The 23,459-nt window shown below is 44.0% G+C and overlaps 1 protein-coding gene across 8 annotated transcripts in view; it reads left to right on the top strand.

Moving 5' to 3' along the window:
* The window catches only part of DAAM2 (dishevelled associated activator of morphogenesis 2), a 120,198-nt gene that overhangs the window by 89,517 nt on the left and 7,222 nt on the right, over positions 1-23,459 (top strand). For 7 of the 8 annotated variants that reach the window (XM_047858425.1, XM_047858426.1, XM_047858424.1 and 4 more), the window contains 9 exons: positions 242-300; positions 436-620; positions 1,221-1,520; positions 6,599-6,706; positions 9,041-9,064; positions 10,070-10,176; positions 11,360-11,444; positions 13,009-13,115; positions 13,231-13,319. In XM_047858425.1, coding sequence (XP_047714381.1) covers positions 242-300; positions 436-620; positions 1,221-1,520; positions 6,599-6,706; positions 9,041-9,064; positions 10,070-10,176; positions 11,360-11,444; positions 13,009-13,115; positions 13,231-13,319 — 1,064 coding nt within the window. The remainder of the gene's footprint in view (positions 1-241; positions 301-435; positions 621-1,220; positions 1,521-6,598; positions 6,707-9,040; positions 9,065-10,069; positions 10,177-11,359; positions 11,445-13,008; positions 13,116-13,230; positions 13,320-23,459) is intronic. The other variant, XM_047858431.1, reaches the window with a different exon arrangement.

Here is a 23,459-nt window from a genome sequence, read left to right on the forward strand (position 1 = left end):
AAGTGGTTGAATCATAAGTTATCTAAGGGGCCTTTCAGTTTTCACAATCCATGGAGAGACACATGAGAACTGGGAAAGCTGGGGACCTGGAGAAACATCTGGAGATTCAAAATCCTAGCTTCCTTGATGTGGCTGGACAGACTGGAGATCAGGGAACCAGTGTGGGGAATAGGAAGATGGTATGTCTTCTGGGAACTTGTGAGCCAACAGTCAACAGACCCTTCCCTGTACTCCCCACCAGGCTCATCAATGAGAATGAAGTGAAACAGTGGCGAGATCAGGCAGAAAAGTTCCGGAAAGGTAAGGGGCTCTGCCTAAAGCCACTGCACGCTCCACTGAAACTCTTCCCTGCCCAGCCCAGGAGCTGTTAGAGGCAGACACACACATATGCATATTCTCTCTTCCATTTCCTCTCTGGTTCCACCCCCATCCCAGAACACATGGAGCTGGTGAGCAGGCTGGAGAGAAAGGAGCGAGAATGTGAGACAAAGACATTGGAGAAGGAAGAGATGATGCGGACACTGAACAAGATGAAGGACAAACTGGCCCGAGAGTCCCAGGAGCTGCGCCAGGCTCGAGGACAAGTGGCAGAGCTGGTGGCCCAACTCAGTGAAATCTCAGTATGTAGACATCCTCCTCTCCTTTTACATATTGAGCTGAGGACTTCAGGATGTTGTGGGAAGAGCAGGTGTGAGGAAGGGCCAAGGATCCCATGATGAAGAAGTGAGAGGAGGACCCTGGGTCAGGACAGAGTAGATCTCTGAGGCTATAAGGGTGGCTACTTTTGCGTTAATTAGAAAAAAAATGCTTTATCCCCTGGGTGAAAAGAGCATTTCCCCTTTCCTTGTCCCAGGAAGTAGAACGCATAGTGCAGGTACTATTTTGCCCCCACCCCCAACCCGTGCAGCTGGATGCCCCTGTGCAGGCAATAGCCTACACAACTGTATGCATTATTCTTGCTGTTGCATTGTGATAACTGTGACTTTTTCCAGTGTCATGTATATGTGTTTTACCTATGTGTGTGTGTCTGTATTTGTGATGTGTGTGTTGGATGTTTGGGTCACAGAGAGGAAATGGGGGAGGGCAAAATGTGTGTGGGAGGTGAGAGCAGGATTGGGGTCTCCTATAGATGAAGAATAAGGAGAGGAATAGTGTGGTGGGGACCTGAAAGGCATCATTGCTGATGAATTTGTCCTTTTTATTTTTCTGTTTCCCCACAGACAGGACCTGTATCTTCCCCACCACCCCCTGGGGGTCCACTTACCTTGTCTTCCTCGATGACAACCAGTGACCTGCCTCCACCCCCGCCCCCTCTACCTTTCGCCTGCTGCCCCCCACCGCCACCACCACCTCTTCCACCTGGTGGGCCTCCCACTCCCCCTGGTGCCCCACCTTGCTTCAGCATGGGCCTGCCTCTCCCTCCAGACCCCTGCCCCAGCAGTGATATCCCACTCAGGAAGAAGTGTGTCCCCCAGCCTTCTCATCCACTGAAGTCCTTCAACTGGGTCAAGCTTAATGAGGTAAACAACAAAGAAGAGATCAGTAGGCCCATTCTCCCATGGCCAATGCCAGTCAGCCCCATGGATTGCCTTCCCATTGTTTGTAGATCCCCTGTCCTGGGTTCATTTTTTTGGTGGGGATAAGGGGGTAGTGGATGCAGAAGATGGGATTGCTGATGGCAGTCAGCTTACCATCCACTGGAAAGAACATCTACACTGGTATGAGGAGGCATGAATGTGCTAAGGCTCAGGTTGGTAAAGCCATCTACAGATGGAATTTGTGTGTGCTGAGGGTTAATGGAGTGATATAGATACCAGAGCATGGGCCAACCAGGGTTGCTTTCTAGACAACACAATGGCTGGGCTAGAGTTTTAAGGATAGGGTGTATTTGAGGAAAAGGGTGGAAAGATCTTGGGCCAAGGTCTAGAGATGGTAAAGATCAGGGCAGTCTGTTCAAAGGACTGAAACTGTGAGGCCATGGCAGGGGAAGTGATAGCTCCCTTGCCATGAACAGTTTGATGTCAAGATGTAGTCATTTTGGCATCCTCCTAGGGGAAGGTAAACATACTGAGTACTTTTCTAGACTTCTAAGTAGTGAGAGACCCTCATGAATATTATCCACCAATAATCACCAATCCCAGATCACGTGTGGGAGTTGATTCCTCTGTTGGACTCACATGAGCATGGAGGAGAGGTGCCCTGGTTGCATTAGACAGTTAGTAATTTAAGGCCAGTTCCAGCCTGGGTCAAGCCCTGCCTCTGGTTCTATACTAAGTGCTATTAAGAGGACCTGTGGCTTTGTCCATGAGGTGTAACTGGGCTCAGTTAGCCTGACTCATATGCATACTTCGGCAGCAGCCATGCAGACATCATTTTAGAGCTGGGACAAGTGTATGCCCTCTAGCCTTGTTGTCTCAGCCTTTTGGTCTAACTCTTGGAGAATTCATAACTGTACCTTCCTATGCAAGCTTAAATGAGCTCAGATGGAGACTCAAGTGGGAAGAGATGTGAGATTGTGAAGTAGGTGGCCAGCTATTTGTTAGCTGACTCTCCTAACGGTAGACCAGCTAGCCAGTCAGTCTGAGGACTGCTTTGTGTAAAGCTTTTTGCAGGGGGCTATGATGGATGATAATAAAAGGTGAGACAAAACACTGCCCTGTAAGAGCTTTGGATCTGGAAAAGTAGGAATTTTGTTTAAGGAAACACCTAGAGATCCCAGAGAGGGATTGAAGGGGAGGTTCTAACCTCTAAACCAAGTGTGGCTCTAACTAACTGCGACCGGTGTAAATCACTCACTTTGTACCTCAGTTTTGCTCGTCTGTGAGATTTCTAGGATTCCTTTTACCTCTGGTTTTATAATGGAGATGGAAAGACAAAGCATGAATATAGCCCATTCATAGTCTCCTGGGCCTCTGATAACATCTCCAGTCTAACCTGGTAAAATTTTAGAGACACCTGTTAGAGTTTTGAAGCCACATGGTTGACGTTTGTGACAACTGTACCACACAGCTGTGCCCTGTGGGCACTTCTCCATGGTCATGAGGCAGACAAACAGCTCTGAAGAACCAAAGGCCACAGGTTGTGTGGAAATGTTCAGTGTTCATGAACAGAAATAATATATATACTTTTTGGGGGGTAAAAAAATATTTTTTTTTTGTTTCCTGTACTTAGAATTATAATTTGAAGGGTTTTTTTTTTTTTTTTGGCTTCCTTAAAAAAAAAACCTTTTAAATGTTTTAACTGAAGTATAGTTGACACACAATATTACATTAGTTTCAGGTGTCCAACGTAGTGGTTTGACAACTCTGTCCATTATGCTATGGTATGATATATCTATTTTCAATGTTCTCAGGAACCTCCGTACTGGTTCCCACAGTGGCTGTACCAGTTTGCATTCCCACCAACAGTGCAAGAGGGTTCCTTTTTCTCTGCATCCTCACCAACCCTTGCTTCTTCTTGTCTTTCTGATTCTAACCATTCTGACAGGTGTGAGGTGATATCTCATTGTAGTTTTGATTTGTGTTTCCCTGATGATCAGTGGGTTTGAGCATCTTTCCATGTGTCTGTTGACCATCTACAGGTCTTCTTTGGAAAAATGTCCATTCAGGTCCTCTGCCCATTTTTTAATTGTATTACTTGTGGAGTTTTTTGGTGTTGAGTTGTATAGGTTCTTTATATATTTTAGATATTAACCCTTTATTGAATGTATCATTTGCAAATATCTTTTCCCATTCTGTAGGTTCCCTTTTGGTATAATTTTAAGATTTTAAATAAGATTTTATAAGATTATAAATATCTTATAAATAAGATAATTATAAGATTTTAAAAAGGTGGGGCGCCTGGGTGGCGCAGTCGGTTAAGCGTCCGACTTCAGCCAGGTCACGATCTCGCGGTCCGTGAGTTCGAGCCCCGCGTCAGGCTCTGGGCTGATGGCTCAGAGCCTGGAGCCTGTTTCCGATTCTGTGTCTCCCTCTCTCTCTGCCCCTCCCCCATTCATGCTCTGTCTTTCTCTGTCCCAAAAATAAATAAACGTTGAAAGAAAAAATTAAAAAAAAAAAAGGTAATGAAAAGTTGATTAGGCACCTCAGCCATTAAGGAAGACAGACAAGGCAACTAATATTTTTGCAACATTTTCATCAAGTAGAGCTTTGCACTTAGGATTTTCTCTGGGGTCCAATAATAATAAAGTCTACATAAATTCCTCAGGGGCCCCAAGTAGTCCAGAGTTTTATTCCTAGACTGGAAAGTATAAGTCTGATGGAATAAGGAATAGAAAGGATTTGCAGGAGTTGTCAACATTTCTCAGCAGGGGTGACTGGAGGGGCAGTGAACAGTATCTGTGAACCTATTATCCCAGTTCCAAGCTTTTAATCATGTGACCAGGAGTTAATTCATCATTTTGGCTTCAGGTTCCTAATCTGTAAAATGGGAGTAATTATGACATCTATATCAAAGGACTGTTATGAGGATCAATTGATATATAAAGTACTTGGAACAGTGACTGACACATAGAAATTCATAATAATAAAAATAATCTTAGGTTATAAGTGGCACTACCGTGCATACTTTAAGTGTGTTATCTCACTTAATCCTTACTTCAACTCAGTCAGCAAGCATCATTGAGACTGTGCTTCCTTTTATGTGAAATAAAAAGAGAATAGTACCCCTCTACTTTCCAACACTCCTGCATAGTGGTGAGGCTGGGAGTGCAAGCTGGCTTGGTCTGTCTGACCCCAGATGCTCAGTGAGAGAAACACCCTGAAAAGTGTTTTGGAGAAAGATTTCCCTGGCATATAAAGGATGTCTCTAGAAGGGCAGAAGCCCCAGGAACCTAGACTGGAAATGATGAGGTCTTGGCCACAGTGATGCAAAAATTAAAGTCAGGCATTATTCTATACAGTGGGCACATCAGGGCGACTTGGTAAAATGCAGCATGTAGAGAATACTAGGAATTGAGGGACCTCTGTCTGGGTCCAGAGCTCAGCTACCCCTCCATGATGAGCTGCATATGGAGATGGGATGGCATGTGGCAAGAAAGGTGGGAGAGCTGGGTGCTTAGCCTGTTCTCTTAGGGGAAGCTCTTTCCGGGGTTGACCATCCAGCTCTCTCACTCCAGCTGGTTCTTCTTGCCATGGCCTCACCAGGAATAAAGATCAATGACAAGTTTTACCTGTGTGGGCTTTCCCATGGAGCCCACCCACCTCTACTCCAGGCCTAGATTCAGATGGGGAACCAGTTAGAGGTTTCCCCTCCTTGCTTTCTTGATTCAATTTCCCCTCCCATCTTCTCTCTGCCTCCCATCTACCCCATTCTGGGGGCCTGGCTCCTTTCCCCAGTCCCCTTCCCTTACCCCACGCATGCTCCTGTGCACGCACATGTGTACACACACACACACACACACACACACACACACACACACACACGTAGTGGTTGTTTCTGCCATGAAAAGAATGTGTCTGTGTTGGGTTTGGCCAGTTGCCTGTATCCCTTGCTGCTCCGAGCTTCCCAGCCCGGCATTCCACAAGAGGGTCCCTGGCCTTAGGAAGGCCACAGGAATGTCCCCACCCCCCTGCTCTGGCCTAGCCTCCCCTTTCCAGAGTTTAAGAAAATAAAAGTGAGTGAAAGGTATGTTTCTCTCTCTAAGCCTTGCTGAGGGGGAGATGGAGGGAGGAGGCAGCAGTGGCCTTAGAAAGGTTCCCCAGCTGCCTTCCAGGCAGAAGAAGGTGGGAGATTCCATTTTAAAGGACAGCAAAGCTCAGGATGAGGCGAAGATCCCTGGGAGGACAGATTCAGAGCACCCTGGGAGGGGCTGTGCTCTCTGCCCTCTGAGCCATTGTCAGGGTGCTATGAAGACCACTGGGGCCCTCTCATCTTGGCTGATGGGGCCTCCCCCCAGGGAAGGGATTCAATGCCAGGGTTCTACACAGAAGTGGGACATTACCTAGGTGGAGAGACCTTGGAATGTAAACCCTTGGACGCATTCCAACTGTGAGGGATAGACCACTTTCCTGGGTCTGACCAACAGGAAGTTGTGGCAGAGTCTTGCTGGCCTGAACAGTCGCTATAGGGGCCAGGATGTCTCAGGCTTTGGCATTTGTCCACTTCCTGGGAATCTGGGAAAGTGGGAAGAAGACCCCTGGGAGAGAAAATGACCATCTCAGTTACGAGAAATATAGTGGGCACTGAGGATTTGAGGATCTCAAATATGTGTGGGCACTATTCCGTCCAGTGACTCCAGCCGACACTGACCTTTAGGGAGTGTGTCCTGAGAACACTGGTTTAGTTTGGTTTTTCTGGAAAGAGTTTCATACCCTCTTTCATATTTGCCCACCCATCACTCCACTCCATTTGATTTCTGGAACATACTTACATGTGGTCCCACAAGAAAAGGAGGACGAGGGGGTTGGCTCTGGCCTCTGCTTTGGAGCAGAGTATTTAAGATTTGGGGGAAGATGAATCAACCCCCTTCTGAAGGCCCGAAAGCCTGGCTATTGTATTTTGTGCAGCTGGGAACAGGGAGGGTTAGGGAGACATTGGACCTCTTCATAATGAAGGAGTTGAGTCAACCACTGGGTCTTCTCCCTGTGCTGAATCTTAGGAACGTGTCCCTGGCACCGTATGGAATGAGGTTGATGACATGCGGGTATTTCGGATTCTGGATCTAGAAGACTTTGAAAAAATGTTTTCAGCTTATCAGAGGCACCAGGTAAGACCCTGCCCTGCCCCCTCAGCTGCTTGGGTCTAGCCTTCCAGTCTTGACTTCACCTATGCCTCTTGAACCCAACCCTCGACCCCTCCTCTCTCCCTCCCTTCCTCTCATGTATACTGAATGATTTTACTCCTGATTAGGTACCATTCTTTGCTGGGGGACATGGATCCGAATTAGAGGTGTGAAGTCCAGCAGGGAGAAACATGCCATTGTATTACAGTTCTGACACACAGTTGTGTGTATTTACACATCAAGTGCTGGAATCATATTTTGTCCGTTTCTCTCTTTCATCTTGGACCACTGGAGATGGAGTCACAGGCCCTGACCACTTTTGACCCCTGTTCTTTCTTTGGCCCCAGGATCTAGACACTATACATAGCAGGCATGATAACTTTCAAATCATTTTCTCCACCGTACTCTCCCAACACCCACCCCCACGAGTCAGTTAGCCACGGGTGTCAGTGTTTCAAGGAAGATGGAGCTTCTCCAGGTCACATTAGGGGGTTAGGGTGGGTCTGGGCAGGGCTGGAGGAGCCCTGCAGACACTGCTTACAGATGGCTGGTCAGTCAGCCTGCTCTTCTAGCAGCAGTAAGAGGGTGGGAGGGTGGATGAATGCAGAGCATCCCTGAGGCAATGCCAGTTCTCAGACCTCATCCTCACAGGAATGTGAGTCAGGAGGTGTGTCTGGGCCCAGGAATCTGCACTGTAGCTGGCACATCTGGGGGCCCTTCCCCCAAGCCCAGTTTGGATATTCCCAGCCTCAAGGCTTTAGAGTGTGTTCTCTCTGGCCTCCCTTCGAAGGTTGTTGCCTCTCTGTGCTGTGCCACTTTCTCCTGTCTCCTCTGCTGAGCCCAGGGTGCCAGCCCTGAGGACACCCCAGGTGCCAGCGAGTGGGATCTGTGCCCTCCTGGACCCTGGGGAGCAGCTGCATGTTGTGGCCGGGCTCCCCAGTGCTTTCTGCCAAGTTCAGACCTGTGGACAACCCTTCCTGAGGGCACACAAGACTCCTCTTAGGGGCCTAGCCAAAGGGATCGAGTAGGGGTGGGGCTCTGGCCTTGACTTGGGGTTCTGGAAAAACCAGATAGTTGGTATTTAATTGAAATGTACGTGCTCAAGACATCTGATTCTTTACCCTAATTCCAGGCAGAATTTTTAGCCCCTACCCATATCAGGCTGGCATGGCCTCAGGCAGCAGCTGTGGCTTAGCAGGAGGGGGAAGGGGTTCTTCTGAGCACTTGTGGATTGGTGCTCCTGAGTGGAACAGAGGGAGCCTGTGCAAGGGATGTATCAGGCATGGTCAATCACACAACTCCCCCTAACTGGAGAGTCTTCCTAGTGTCCAGGATTCCATCCTGGCCCACCCGGTTTCCAGGGCCCCTGAGGTCAGGCTAGGATGGGGACCAGTGGGGAGAGAGACTATGGGAATTAGAAACAACCTGTGTCTGGGGCCTCCCAGTTTGGTGACTGGAGAAGAGTTGTCTTCTGTTTCTTCTCTGAATCCCCTATTTCAGGACTGACCTCACCCAGAGGTTGCCCAGACTTGGGGTGAATTGTCACTTGGTGGTTGCCCAGACTTGGGGTGAATTCACAGCAGCAGAGCTGGAGAGATCCCAGGGGATGCATGGCCCTGGTCCCTAGTGGCCTCCTTTCCCTGTCTTGGGGTCCAGGATGCATGGGCTTGTTGGGGAAGGAGGTCCTATGAGCTGTGGGGTCTTCCCTCTGTGTCTTATGCAGGTCCTGAATTAGTGACTTAAACTCCATCAGGGTCAGTAAGGGAGAACCGGGTGTGGGCCATGTCCCCTCAGCTCCCTTAGAGATCAAAAGACAAAGGGCAAGAGACAAAATTCAGGGACACCTGCTTTCCTCTGCCTCAATGAATACAACTTTCACATGTTTCTGGCCCCTTCTGGTTGTATCTCCTCTCCTGTTTAGAAAGATGAAGTCATCCAGCAGTGGAGGAATGCTTTCTGCCCTCTGGGCAATGTCTCAGCAGAGGAGAGGAAAAAATAGCAGCCAAGGCCTGGGTTGGGGAGCTTGGGAGCCTGGCCTGCCCCGACTAGGGAGTGGTGGTGACACTGGGCCCAGGGCAGGCAGGAGACCTGCTCCCCACTTTGTGGCTTCTCTGTGAGTGCATGTCTGCTAGAATCACCTCCTGTCCACAGCTATTTGCCAGTCTCTCTCTCCAGCTATATGGGTCGCCTTGGGATTGGGAGGACGGAGTGGATGCTGAGGGGTTCCCATGTCTCTCCTACTGTCCCTGGGTCCCTGAACCTCTTGGCTAACATTGTGCATGTTTAATTCTCTGTTGGCTGTGGCTGCTACCTGCCTAGGAGCTGATAACTAATCCTCAGCAGGTGAGTCACTCTTGGGGCTCTGGACACTCTAACTTCTAACCACTGTCCTGGGCTGCTGGCCTGTACTGGCCCAAACAGAGGGCTTATTCATTCTACCTTCTGCCTTTATTACCCATCCCAACAGGGAAACATGGGAAAGGGCCCCCAAAGAGAAAGCAGAAATGTAGGGGAGGGAAGTAATTCAAGCAGATTCCTACCAGCAATGGAGGTGAATGTCTACTGTAGTAAGGAGAAAACTTCCAGGTCTATTGTATTACCCACCTGGCCCAAGGCGAGGCTATCCTGAAGACTGCACAGGCTGTGCACTGTACAACCCCAAAGCCACAATTCACAAAGATAAAGATGTGAGTGGGGGCCCTTGGAATTATACAACATGAAGCATGTGCTTGGAACAACCTCCCAGAATAAGAACTAGTTTCCTGTCTACGTCACCAAGGGCCCAAGAGAAGGAAGGGAATCTGTTTTGGGGGGAGTCTGCCTGCTGGAACTCCAGTGAAGAGAATTCTTCATGGGATTCTGCCTCAGTTTCCCCACCTCTGAACTCGAAACATCCTCTACTCTGGGCACACTGGGCTGTGCTTGAAGTCTTCAGGAGTCTAGGAACTGTGGCCTGATGGGAACTTGGAACCAGCTTCTCATCATAAGCTTGGCGAAACTGTCTGGGTGGGAAGGTAGAGTAGGGCTGATTCTCTGGGATGCTGTGGATCATATCACATTGCCCAAAGCCATAGGGGTCTGTCTGGGCTCTAGTTTGCCAGAGAGGGCAATCTCTAAAAAGGAGGGGGGTCTTCATTGCCCCCAACCCATTCTAACCCATGGTAAAGTCCCAGTCTACTTGATTATTAACTACCCTTGTCTCTCTCTCCTGTCTTTTTCTTTCCGTTTTTCTTCCCTTCACACCAGGAGTATCCCCTGGTTGGTGTGGGAGTGGTTCCCGGGGGTGGGCAAGGCAAGGATTGGGGAACATACATACCTCAACCTTTCTACTTGGCTTGTCGGTTTCAGAAAGAGCTGGGCTCTACAGAGGACATCTACCTGGCCTCCCGCAAGGTCAAAGAGTTGTCGGTCATTGACGGCCGGCGGGCACAGAACTGCATCATCCTTCTCTCTAAGTATGTGCTTGCATAGCCTGTTCAGCCCTTGGTGGGAGGGATGAGACCCTAGGAGGCAGGGCCTTGAGAGGGCTAGAGCAAAAGCCGACAGTGGAACTGAATGCCTGGGGGACAGGAGCGACAGAGGAATGGTGTGACAGCAGTCTCTGTGCTCCCCTTGCCCCCCGCAGTCCCCTGGGAATGGTAGGGGACCACTGATCTAGAACCCTCCCTGGGAGGGTTCTAGGGAGCCTTTGGGAGCTCATGTTCTGCAGCAGTGTGGGGCTCTGAAGACAGGAAACTGTCCCTGGTCAGCATCTGGCAGCAGAGTTGCTCTAAGCCCATGGAGGGCCCCGCTAGGGTTAGGCCACAGAGCAGCATGATCTCAGCCCCCAAGCATTTCCCGTGGCTACAGAACAAACAAGGCAGTATCTGCACTAACAGCACAGCTTCTGTGCGGGGCCTCCTGCCTGAGCCAGGGTCAGAGGGCACTGCCTCCCATACTATTCTTAGCCCTGCCCCAGCCATCTCTAGGGCATCCATCCCCCTTTCTTCTCATAGACCCCAGGCCTCAGTTTCTCCCTCTTGATGGTGGAGGGGAGTTCTCTATCCCCAGGATTCCCAATGGTATGCATCTGGAAGGATAGGGAAGGGCTGTGTGTGTGTGTGTGTGTGTGTGTGTGTGTGTGTGTAGGGGGGTGGCTTGTCCCTCACCCAGACAGCAAGACGTATGGGAGCAGCTGTGTGGGAGCTGAGGCACTGTCAGAAGACTGAGGGCTCTTCTGTCTTCCGACACTGAAGGAAGCAGGAAACAGCCCCCTTTGTGGCCTGCTGATATTCCCATCCTCCCATGGAGATGCACTAGATATTTTAGGAAGGAGAAGGATCAGAAACCTTTTTTTTCCTGTCTCTCTGTCTACACTAAAGATGGCCCTTTTACTCCCAAATGTCCCTATCACTTATGACAGACACTGAAGCAAGACTCAAGTCTATGCTTTGACTAAAACATATCATTATTGAGTTTATAGAGTGAACCATATCAGTTTAGTTAGAGAAGGCTTTGCAAAGGTGGTAAAGAGGGAGCACTGTGGAATATACTCCCATGTTGACATGAGGGAGAGAGAGCAGGAGAGGAGAAGGGCTGGGGTCTGCCCTGAGCAGAGGGGCCCGGCCAGGCTTCTCAAGGGGCAGGGTTTCCCTTCAGGCTGAAGCTTTCTAATGAAGAGATCCGGCAGGCCATCTTGAAGATGGACGAGCAGGAGGACCTCGCAAAGGACATGCTGGAGCAGGTGAGGCCTCTAGTGGGGAGCGGATGGGAGCTGAAACTAGGGGGCAGCTGGCCCCCAGAGAGGCCAACACTTTTAGTTAAAGGGGAAATCAGGCTGGAGGACGGAGGATTGGGGGGAGGTTTATAGACACTCCCTAGACCAGCCTTTCTGAGAGGAGGCCAGGAAAGGCAGCATCTTTTCTAGCAGATTGAGGCCCTGAAAGGAGATATGAGGTATGATCCCCCCTGGGCCCAAGACAAAGTCAGAGTGACCTATAGTCATATCTTCCCCAAATCTCTTCTACCTCAATTTATTGGGTCCTTCAAAAGAAACCTAGAAAGCACCAAACAAAACCACCATCAGTTGGACCTCATTAGAATGAAGAACTCTGTTCATCAAAAGGCACCATTGCTAGAGGGAAAAGACAAGCCAGACCTTAGGAAACATTTGCTTTATGGACATCTAGCAAAGATCTCATATTCAGAATAAAGAACTCTACCGATCAGTGAGAAAATGACAAACAGCTCCACTTGAAAATGAGCCGAAGACTTGAACAGGTACTTCAATGAAAGAGAATTTCTGAGTGGCTCAACAGTTGTAGGCATCCAAGAAATACAGTAAACCATAGTGAGGCAGCACCACACCCCCCTACTGGAATAGCTAAAATTGAAAAGATACTGACAATGCCAAATGTTAACAAGGATGTGAAGCGACTGGGATTCCCACTGGCTACAATAATTTGGGGAACAATTTGGCAGTCCACGCAAAGGCTAAATCTATCCTACTGCCCAGCAATCCTGTGGCTAGATGCAGAGAAATGAGTGCAAACATTGACTCTACGAGATAGACGCAAGAATATTTATAACACTTTTATTCATGAAACCCCCAAACTGTCTACAATCCAACTGTCCATCAATGAGAAATTGCATAAATATACTGCGGTATATTCCTACAATAGAATACTGTCCAACACGTATAAAAAGCAAACTACCAATACTTACAGCATGGATGAGTCTCAGACATTGTGTTATGCAAATGAAGCCAGACACCAAAGAAAACACATAGCATGAGTCCATTTATACGAAGTTCAAGACCAGGTAAGTGTAATCTAAGGTGATAGAATTCAGTTGAGAGGCTATAAGGTGGAGGTGTGGCTTACTGAAGTGATACAAAAGAACTTTCTGGGGGATGGAAATCTTCTGTATCTTAATCTAGATGGGAGTTCAGTGGGTGGTTTTGTCAAAATTCATTGAACTGAACATTTAAGATAGATGCATTTTATGTAAATTATACCTCAATAAACTTGGGTTTAAAAGAAAAAAATCATTGAGCTGTGCACTTAAGAATAGTGTACTTTATATAAATTACATCTCAGTTTTAAAAAGTGAAAAAAGAAAAGTCTAGAGCTGGGTGTCCTGAGGTCCCCTTTGGGCAGATGAAGCGTAAACCTACCATATGAAGATGCCTTTCTCTTTTAAGGACCCGTCCCCGTCTTGAGCCTGGACAGTGTATGGGCATCCACGCATAGCACCCTCATATTAGTTTCTCAGCAGTTTCCTGTGTGACCTCCATCTGCTCTTTGCAGCTCCTCAAGTTCATCCCAGAGAAGAGCGACATTGACCTCCTCGAGGAGCACAAGCATGAGATCGAGCGGATGGCCCGGGCTGACCGCTTCCTCTATGAAATGAGCAGGTCAGGGCAGTGGGCATGGAGGGGGGGCGCTGGGGGTGCACAGGCAAAAGAGGGTCTGGATCTAGCTCCTGGAGCTGGAGGGGCTGCCTCACGATGTGGCTCGCCCCATCCACAGGATCGACCACTACCAGCAGCGACTACAGGCCCTGTTCTTCAAAAAGAAGTTCCAGGAGCGTCTGGCTGAGGCCAAACCCAAAGTGGAAGGTATGTTTGAGGGCATGGGAAGGCCTAGAGTGGAGAGGCATCTGGGAGGGCCAATGGGCAGGAATCCGTGAACTGGGACTGAGGAAAACTTTCTCATTTTCAATCTGCTGCTTCCCCCCACCAAAAAAACCCAAAGCCAAGGACAAAATTTAAAACTACGGTTACTGTAAATATATGCACTTGTTTATATTAGCACATGTGCCAGACATGTGACACATTTCCTGTGCCTCAGCCTGCAAACTCTGCAAGGTGAGGGATCTGTTGATATCTGCGCCAGCTGGGCCAGAAATGCTGACCAGATGATAATAGCAAGCACCTAGAACAGGGCCTGGCATGTATGTATTGAGCTCATCAGTCTTTACCCTCCTCGAGAGCTACTAGGTTCATAGAAGACCTCTGGGACATTATTTTAAGCGTGCCCTGTTCAGAAAAGTAGGAAACTGGTTGGGTAATCCTTGGAGGCATCTAGGTTTTCTAGGTTAAGGAATCCCCCCTACACAGGCCTTTTCCAGATGGGCACTTTGTAATTCAATGGGAACCATGTAGCATGCACCGCATGAAACATTCCTCGTGGATGGCTTCATTGGTCCTCACAATCACTATGGGTGCATCCATTCTCTCATGTCTAAAATGGGGACATGCTGCCTAAGGCCATGTTACCAGTGAGTGGTGGAGCCAGGATTGGAACACAGATGTTCTTCAGAATTCATCTTCACTCTTATTGGGTAGTACTTCACAGACAATGGCAGAGGATTGTGGTGGGGGGGAGGGGGGATGGGGAGGGGCAGAGAGTTTGGGGAAAAAGTCAGGATGGCCCATGCAGACCCACCAGTGGAGAAGCAGGTGAGGCTGTGAGGCCTACCTGGGGGAAGGACAGGACAGCAGAGTGGAACAGGAGAGCCTGAGTCCAGGATGCTGAGGGGGGGTGGGGCAGGCTGGGGCAGAGCAGAGAGAGCATGGGCCCCCTCTGCTGGACACCAAGGCTGGCAAGCATTCCCCTGATGATGCCGAGTCCAGAGAATGGCCTTTCCTGGAGCTGCGTCAGGGATGTTTGGGGGTGGGGGTAGGTGGGTGTGACAGAGCTAGAGGCATAGACCTTCTGCAGTCTGCCCCCTACCATACACACACACACACACGTGTGCATTCACACACACAAGGGAACTGCAGGGTGGCTGTAATCATAAATAATCATTCTGAGGGAGAAGGATTGAGATCAGCAGTGATTCTGTAGGTCTAAGGTCTGGCAGTCCCTCCTGCCCTGGTGGTGAGTAAATCCTTACCTTCAGACTGCCTTCTTTGTCCTGCTGCAGACTGCCTTTGGGGCATGAGGCACAGATAAGGGAATCAGTCTAAGACCTATGCTCAACCATTTGTGTGTCTTGGGTCAGTGGAGCAAATGTGAGCAATTACCGTTTGGACTTGTGGAACCAGAGTAATTTAGCCACTGGGTAGGGTTAATCTCAGATAATCTCAGAGCCCACTCCTAAGAGTTAGTCACTGAATGCTCAGGAGAGTCTCCCTTTAATATTAAGCCAAGCTGAGTAAGACATGTTTTGGATGGCAAAACCTGCTGGCAAAGGTAATAATCGCTCTGCGATAGCAATGGCTGCTATTCTAGAATGGTCTGGAGGTCTCTTCCCTGAGAGTTGGGAAGAGGTGGCTGAAGTTGTAGCTTACAGAATCAGGTCAGTGGCTTCACTAGGAGTGGAGACAAGAGGATTGTGCAGGAGTTGGGATTCATATTTTTCCTTCCAGTTCTAGGAAGTATTCCTGGAAAAGCTAAGATTTGGCCAATCCCAGCTGGTGATGAGCTATTGACACCCTACCCACCACTTCCCAACAAGGCCTCTGGGTCAATTTGCCAAAAGCCAATTCACCAAATTTGACAGATTTACGAATTCTTCTTATATGAATATATTCATGAAACATACTTTTCTTGAATGTATTCTTATGAATATGTTCATTGCTGAATATACCAAAGTTACCAATTCTCATTTTGAATACATTTACTGAATATAGTCAAGATGAATATGGTTTCAAATGTAAACATTCTTATGAATATAGTCACGAATATATTATTCTTATGAATATATCTAAAATGTCTGCATTGCAATGGATGTTTCCTCATTTACACTGATTTTCTTTGAACTCTTGTCAATTTCTGTTTTGCCAACATTTTAGCATTTTTAGAATTCCTTTGCAAATTTCTCAGTGTATCAGCCCTACAATATAGCCCAACCAATATAAATTGCTAAAAACTTTCATAAGTAGTTTTTTAAAGTAAACTTTTTATTCAAATATGGATACAGAAAAGTACACAAATCATAAGAGTCCGACTTGATGAATTATCATAAAATGAAGTAACCTGTGAAATCAACATCCGCGTTGAGAAATGGAATGTTGCCAGCCCCAAACAGCCCTCCCTCATGTCGCCCTCCCAAACATTACCCCCTGCAACCATTATGCTGTCTTCTCTAAAGGTTTTATCTTTCTTAACTTTAGGTGGATGGTATAATATAATGTGAATAATTTTATGCTGGTCTCTTTTGCTCAGCATTGTGGTTGTAAGTTACTCTGTTGTTACATGTAGCAGTGAGTTATTCATTTTCAGTGCTGCATTTTATTCCATTGTATGAATATCATAATTTGTTTAACCAGTCTATTTGTTAAGAATTAAAAAAAACTAGAAACCACTCTAATACCCATCAAGAGTAATGCTGCTATTAGGTCATAGAATATGAACATGTTCAAAGGTAGAAGCTACTGACAAACCTTAGTATTCACTTTTATAGCTTTTTTTTCAATTTAAAGTTATACTTTTGTTGCTAACTTCATGATGTGTGTGCACATAAAGTATAGTTGACACACGTTACATTAGTTTCAGATGTACAATAGAGGTTGGACAAGTGTAGCTACACTGCGTAATGCTATTATACCATTGGCTATATACACTATGCTGTACATTTTATCTCCATGATTTATTCCATTACAGGAAGCCTGTATCTACCATTTACCTTCACCCACTTTTCTAACCCCTTACCTTCTCCCTTCTGGCAGCCATCAGTTCTCTGTATTTATGGGTCTGTGTCTGGTTTTTGTGTATTTATTAGATTCTACATATAAGTAAAATCACATGGTATTTGTCTTTCTCTAACTTATTTCACTTAGCATAATACCTTTAGGCCCATCCATGTTGTCACAAATGCTAAGATCTCATTCTTTTTTATGGCTGAATAATATTCCATTGTGTGTATCTTCTTTCTTTGTTGGTGTTTTGAGAATTTTCTCCAGCTTTATTGAGGTATGATTAACAAAAATTGTATATATTTAAGGTGTACAAGTGTATACACTTAAGATTCACAATTGTATATATTTTTATTTTTTAAATTCCAGTATAATTAACATACAGTATTATATTAAGTTTTAGGTGTACAGTATAGGGATTCAATAATTCTATAATTATGTACATTCATAATGCTCATTATAATAAGTATACTATTAATCCCCTTCACCTATTTCACCCATTCCCCCCCCCCCCCACCTTTTGTTCTTTATATTTAAGAGGGTTTTTTTTTTTTTTTGGTCTCTTTTTTTCCTTTGTTGTATGGTACTGACACATAAACAGACATGTAGACCAATGGAACAGAATAGAGAGCCCAGAAATAAATATATACTTGTATGGTCAATTAACCTACACAAGGGGGGCAAGAATATACAATGGGGAAAAGATAATCTCTTCAACAAATGGTGCTGGAAAAACTGGACAGCTACATGCAAAAGAATGAAACTTAGCCACTTTCTTACACCATACACAAAAATAAACTCAAAATATATTAAAGACTTAAATGTGAAACCTGACACCATAAAAGTCCTAGAAGAAAACTCAGGCAGTAATGTCTTTGACATCAATCTTAGCAACATTTTTCTGCATAGATCTCCTTTGACAAGGGGATCAAAAGCAAAAATAAACCTTGGGACTACACCAAAATAAAAAGCTTTTGCACAACCATATCTTCTTTTTTTTTTTTAATTTTTTTTTCAACATTTGTTTATTTTTGGGACAGAGAGAGACACAGCATGAACAGGGGATGGGCAGAGAGAGAGGGAGACACAGATACGGAAACAGGCTCCAGGCTCTGAGCCATCAGCCCAGAGCCTGACGCGGGGCTCGAACTCCCGGACCGCGAGATCGTGGCCTGGCTGAAGTCGGACGCTTAACCGACTGCGCCACCCAGGCGCCCCATCCATATCTTCTTTATCCATTCATCCATCAGTGGAAACAGGTTGCTTCCATATCTTGGCTGTTGTAAATAATGTTGCAGTAAACATAGGGGCGCAGATATCTTTTTGAATTCATGTTTCATTTTCTTTGGGTAAATACACAGCAGTGGAATTATTGGATCATGTGGTGTTTCTATTTTTAGTTTTTGAAGGACCTCCATACTGTCTTCTGCAGTGGCTGCACCAATTTCCATTCTACCAACAGTGCACAAGAGTTCCTTTTTTTTTTTTTCCAGCTCCTCATCAACACTGCTATCTCTTGTGTTTTTGATTCTAGCCACTCTGAGAGGTGTGAGGTTATCCCTCACTGTGGTTTTGATTTGCATTTCCCTGATGATCAGTGATGTTAAGCATGTTTTTCATGTGTCTGTTGGCTATCTGTATGTCTTCTTTGGAAAAATGTCTAGTCAGCTCCTCTGCCCATTTTTAAATTGGATTGTTTGGGTTTTGTTGGTGTTGAGTTATATAAGTTCTTTATGTATTTTGGATATTAACCCCTTATCAGATCATTTGCAAATATCTTCTCCCATTCAGTAGGTTGCCCAGTTGTTTTATTGGTTTCTTTTGCTGTGCAAAAGCTTTTTATTTTGGTGTTGTCCCAGTAGTTTATTTTTGCTTTTGTTTCCCTGGCCTGAGGAGACATATGTAGAGAAAAATGTTGCTAAGGTCAATGTCAAAGAGATTACTGCCCATGTTTTCTTCTAGGAGTTTTATGGTTTCAGGTCTCATATTTAGGTCTTTAATCCATTTTGAGTTTACTTTTGTGTATGGTGTGAGGAAGTCATCCAGCTTCTCCAGAACCATTTATTGAAGAACCTTTCTTCTCCCCATTGTAAATTCTTGCCTCCTTTGTCATTAATTGACTATATAATGTCATCTACTAATGGCATCTTTAATGGCCATCTATAAACTATGTGCCAGTACCATTGATTACTACAGTTTTAGAGTATATTTTGAAATCTGGGGATCTGATATTTCCATCTATGTTCTTCTCAAGATTGTTTTGGCTATTTGGGGTCTTTTGTGGTTCCATACAAATTTTAGGGTTATTCATTCTAGTTCTGTGAAAAATGCTGATGGTATTTTCATAGGGGCAATCTGTATATTGCTTTGGGTAGTATGGAAATTTTAATAATTTTAATTCTTCTAATCCTTGAGTGTGGAATATCTTCCCATTGATTTTATTTTCAATTTCTTTCATCAGTGTTTTCTGATTTTCAGAGTTTATTCCTCGGTATTTTATTCTTTTTGGTACAATTATAAATGGAATTATTTTCTTAATTTCTCTTTCTGCTTCATTGTTAGTGTATAGAAAAGCAACCAACTTCTGTGTATTTTGTATCCTGAGCCTTTACTGAATTCATTTACTCTAATAGAATTTTATTGTAGTCTTTAGGGTTTCTCTGTATAGTGTCATGTCATCTGCAAGTAGTGACAGTTTAACTCCTTCCTTATCAATTTGGATACCTCTTCTTTCTTGTCTGATTGCAGTGATTAGGACTTCCACTACTATGTTGAATAAAAGTATTGAGAGTGGACATCCTTGTCTGTTCTTGATCTTAAAGGAAAAACTTTGTTTTTCACCACTGAGTATGATGATAGTTGTGTTTTTTTCGTGATATTTATTGTGTTCAGGCATGTTCCCTCTAAATCTACTTGGTTGAGAGTTTTATCAAGAACAGATGTTGAATTTTGTCAAATGCTTTTTCTGCATGTATTGAAATGGTCCTATGATTTTTATCCTTTCTCTTGCTGATGTGAGGTATCATGTTGATTTGCAAATATTGAACCATCCTTGCATCCCTGAAATGAATCCCACTTGATTGCATTCAATGATACATTAAAAAAAATCATCACAGTTTGCTAGTATTTTGTTGAGCAGTTTTGCGTCTATGTTCATCAGGGATATTGGCCTGTAGGTTTTGGGTTGTTTGTTCTGTAGTGTCTTTGGTTTTGGTATCAGAATAATTCTGTCTTCATAGAATGTATTTGGAAGCTTTCCTCCCTATTCTACTTTATGAAGTAACTTGAGAATAGGTATTAACCCTTTTTTAAATGGTTAGTAGAATTCACCTGTAAATCTATCTGCTCCTGGGCTTTTGTTTGTTGAGGAGTTTTTGGATTATTTATACAGTTTTATTAGTAGTAGTTGGTCTGTTTGTATTTTCTATTTCTTTCTGATTCAATTTTGGAAGATTGTATGTTTCTAGGGATTTATCCATTTATTTTAGGTTGTCCATTTTTGTTGGCACATAGTTTTTCATAGTAGTCTCATATGCCTTTGTATTTCTGTAGCGACTGTTGTCTCTTCTCTTTCCTTTCTGATTTTATTCACTTTTGCCTCCTTTTTTTTTTCTTGATGAATATGGCTAAAGGCTTATTGTCTATCTTTTCAAATAACCAGCTCTTGATTTCATTGATTTTTTCCATTGTTTCTTTTAGGCTCGATTTCATTTATTTCTACTCTTTCAATTCCTTCCTTCTATTCACCTTTGGCTTTTTTCCCCCACTAGTTCTTTAGGTATAATGTTAGATTGAGATTTTTCTTATTTCTTGAGGTAGACCTGTATTGCTATAAATTTCCCTCTTTGGACTGCTTTTGCTGAGTCCCAAGGATTTTGGATGATTGTGTTTTCATTTTCACTTGTTACTATTTTTTTAATGTCATCTCATTTCGTATTGATCTACTGGCTGTTTGGTACATGTTGTTGGCCTTCACATGTTTATGTTTTTTCCAGTTTTTTTCCTTGTGATTGATTTCTAGTTTCATACCATTTTGTTCATAAAAGATGCATGGTATGATTTCAGTCTTCCTGAGTTTGAGACTGTTTTGTTGCCTAACGTGTTCTATCCTGGAGACTTTTGCACTGTATCATGTGCACTTGTAAAGTGTATTCTGTTGTTTTTGGATAGAATATTCTGTATATATCTGTCGATATTTATGATGTATCATTGAAAGACACTGTTTCCTTATTGGTTTTCTGCCTCACTTATCTATTCATTGATGTAAGTGGGATGTTAAAGTCCCTTGCTATTATTGTATTACTATCAACTTCTCCCCCTTATGTCTGTTGATATTTGCTATGTGTGTTTAGGTGATCCAATGTTGGGTACATAGATATTTGCAATTGTTATATCATCTTGTTGGATTGATCCCTTTATCATTATGTAATGCTTTGTCTCTTGTTGCAGTCTTTGTTTTTTAAGGTCATTTCGTCTAAGTATTGCTACCCTGTTTTTTTTCCTTCTATTTGCATGGACTATCTTTTTTTTTTTTTTTTTTTTTACTTTTAGTCTGTACGTGTCTTAGGTCTAAAGTGAATCTTTTATAGGTAGCATATAGATGAGCCTTTTTTTTTAATCCATCATGCCACTCTATGTCTTTTGATTGGAGCATTTAGACCATTAGCATTTAAAGTATTGATAGGTATGTACTTATTGCCATTTTGTTCATTGTTTTCTGGTTGTTTTTGTAGTTCTCTGTTTCTTTCTTCTATTGCTCTCATTCCTTGTGATCGGTGACTTTCTTTAGTGTTATGCTTGGCTTTATCTTTATTTTTTGTGTATCTGTTAAAGCTTTTGGGTTTATAGTTACTATGGGGTTCATATATAACATCCTAAGTATATGGATTTCTATATTAAATTAATGTTCACTTAAGTTTGAACACATTCTAAAAGAACTTTTTTTGCTCCACCCTCCACATTTTATGTATATAGTTTCATATTTTACATCTTTTAGTCATAAATTTTTTTTTTACTTATAATTAAAGCCTTTTCTTTTCTACTTAAAGAAGTCCCTTTAACATTTCTTCTAAGAATGGTTTAGTGGTGATGAACTCTTTTACCTTTTGTTTGCCTGGGAAACTCTTATCTCTCCCTCAATCCTGAGTGATGGTCTTGGTGGGTAAGGTATTCTTAGTTGTAGATTTTTTTCCTTTCAGCACTTTGAATATATCCTGCCATTCTCTTCTGGCCTGCAAAGTTGCTGCTGAAAAATCATCCGACAGTCTTATGGCGGGGGGTTCCCATGTATGTAATTTTCCTTCTTTCTTGGTGCTTTTAAAAATCTCTATCTTTAATTTTTGACATTTTGTTATTATATGTTACGGTGTAGACCTCCATGGGTTCATCTTATTTGGAGTCTCTGTGCTTCCTGAACCTGGATGTCTGTTTCCTTCTCCAGATTAGGGAAGTTTTCAACTATTATTTCTTCAAGTAAGTTTTGTGCACCCCTTTTTCCTTTTTCTGAGACCCCTATATATGAACATTTGTTCACTTTATGCTATGCAAAAGATCCCTTAACCTGCCCTCATTTAAAAGCTTTTTCTTTTTGCTGTTCGGCTTGGGTGTTTTCCATTACTCCATATTCCAAATTGTTGTTCTGTTCCTCTTCACCTGCTAATATGTTTATTCCCACTAGTGTAGATATATTCTTCAACTCTGATTTTTTTCATATTTTCTCTTTGTTGACGTTCTTACTGAGTACTTCCACTCTTCATTCCAGTCTGGTGAGCAACTTTATGATCATTACCTTAAACGCTTCATCAGGCATATTGCTTATCTCCATTTCATTTGGTTCTTTTTCTGAGTTGTTTTGTTTTGTTTGGAGCATATTCCTCTGTCTCCCCATTTTGCTTGACTTTCAGTCTTTATTTCTATGAATAGGCAGAAAAGATACTTCTCTTAAACTTGAAGGAATGGTCTTATGGTCATTCCTTGTGTAGGCTATGCGTGTCTGGTGACTTTGGCTGGCTGGAGCTGTGGCTGATATGGGCTGAGGATCCCAGGGTGCTCTATACTAGGGTTGCCCTGGTGGGATGGCTAGGCCTGAAGTGGGAGCGGGCCCAGGTGGTGTCCAGGACACAGAAAGTGTCCTGGAAGGAAGCTGAAGTGGGTACAAGCTGGGAGGTCCTGGGGAATCTCCACAGCTTCTTTTTTACAATTACTTATTTTTAACTGCTTTTGAGGATTTCTGCAGACTTTTAGTCAGATGGTTCTCATTTTATCTCCATAGCAGCATCTTTAGGAATGTTCAGTTTGGCATAAGCTGAAGATCATGTGACGTTTTGGTGTTCCTATCACCACACTTAATAATCAAAAACCATATTCCATAACTAGTAGCCAACATTTCAGTATAGGATTCGTATCCCAGTTTTGCACATCTGCCATAAGTGCATAATAGCTGAGGGTGGGCTAGAGCATCCACATTGGAATGAAATACTGAAGTTTTGGTTACTGTTAACCTTAGTTTGTATTTCTAGGAAATGTATCTTTTAAGGAATTGGGGAGAAATTGTTAAAATGCCTAAAAGTTGGAAAAAATTTCAAATGATATTCAACAAGATGTTAAGTAAACTATTAAATCAAAGACACCACCAACTACAAAGCATATAGAACAAAAATATGGGAATATTATTGGTGACATGTTATAATTTGACAGGGATACCCCACCCCCCAAAACCCTCCAGCATTTCAAAAGCGGCAGAAACAGTCCCATAATATGTAAAATGCTGAAATTTAAAAGTTTAATCACTAAGTTTAAAAAAGCAAAAGTATTATATTCTTGTGTGTAACCATAGAAAGAATATATTACTAATCTTTAAACATATACAAGAAAAGATAGTCTTAAATATATTAAGAGTTAGCACATTCTGAGAATGGGCTATTTGTTGAAGTCGCTTTTGGCAAATTTACCTTCTTCCCTTGGAAGTGGGCAGGTGGGGAGTAGATCAATCTGTTGTGGTATGGGTATAGCCTCTGCCCCTCTGAGAGTTGAAGACTGGACTTTGTGGTGGCATCATCCTGTGGTTCAAGGGGGCTGCCCAGTCTCTGCAGGACTCTGACCTGTCCCTCCTCCCCC

Source organism: Prionailurus viverrinus, chromosome B2, assembly GCF_022837055.1.
Source record: "Prionailurus viverrinus isolate Anna chromosome B2, UM_Priviv_1.0, whole genome shotgun sequence".
NCBI classification, from domain to species: domain Eukaryota; kingdom Metazoa; phylum Chordata; class Mammalia; order Carnivora; family Felidae; genus Prionailurus; species Prionailurus viverrinus.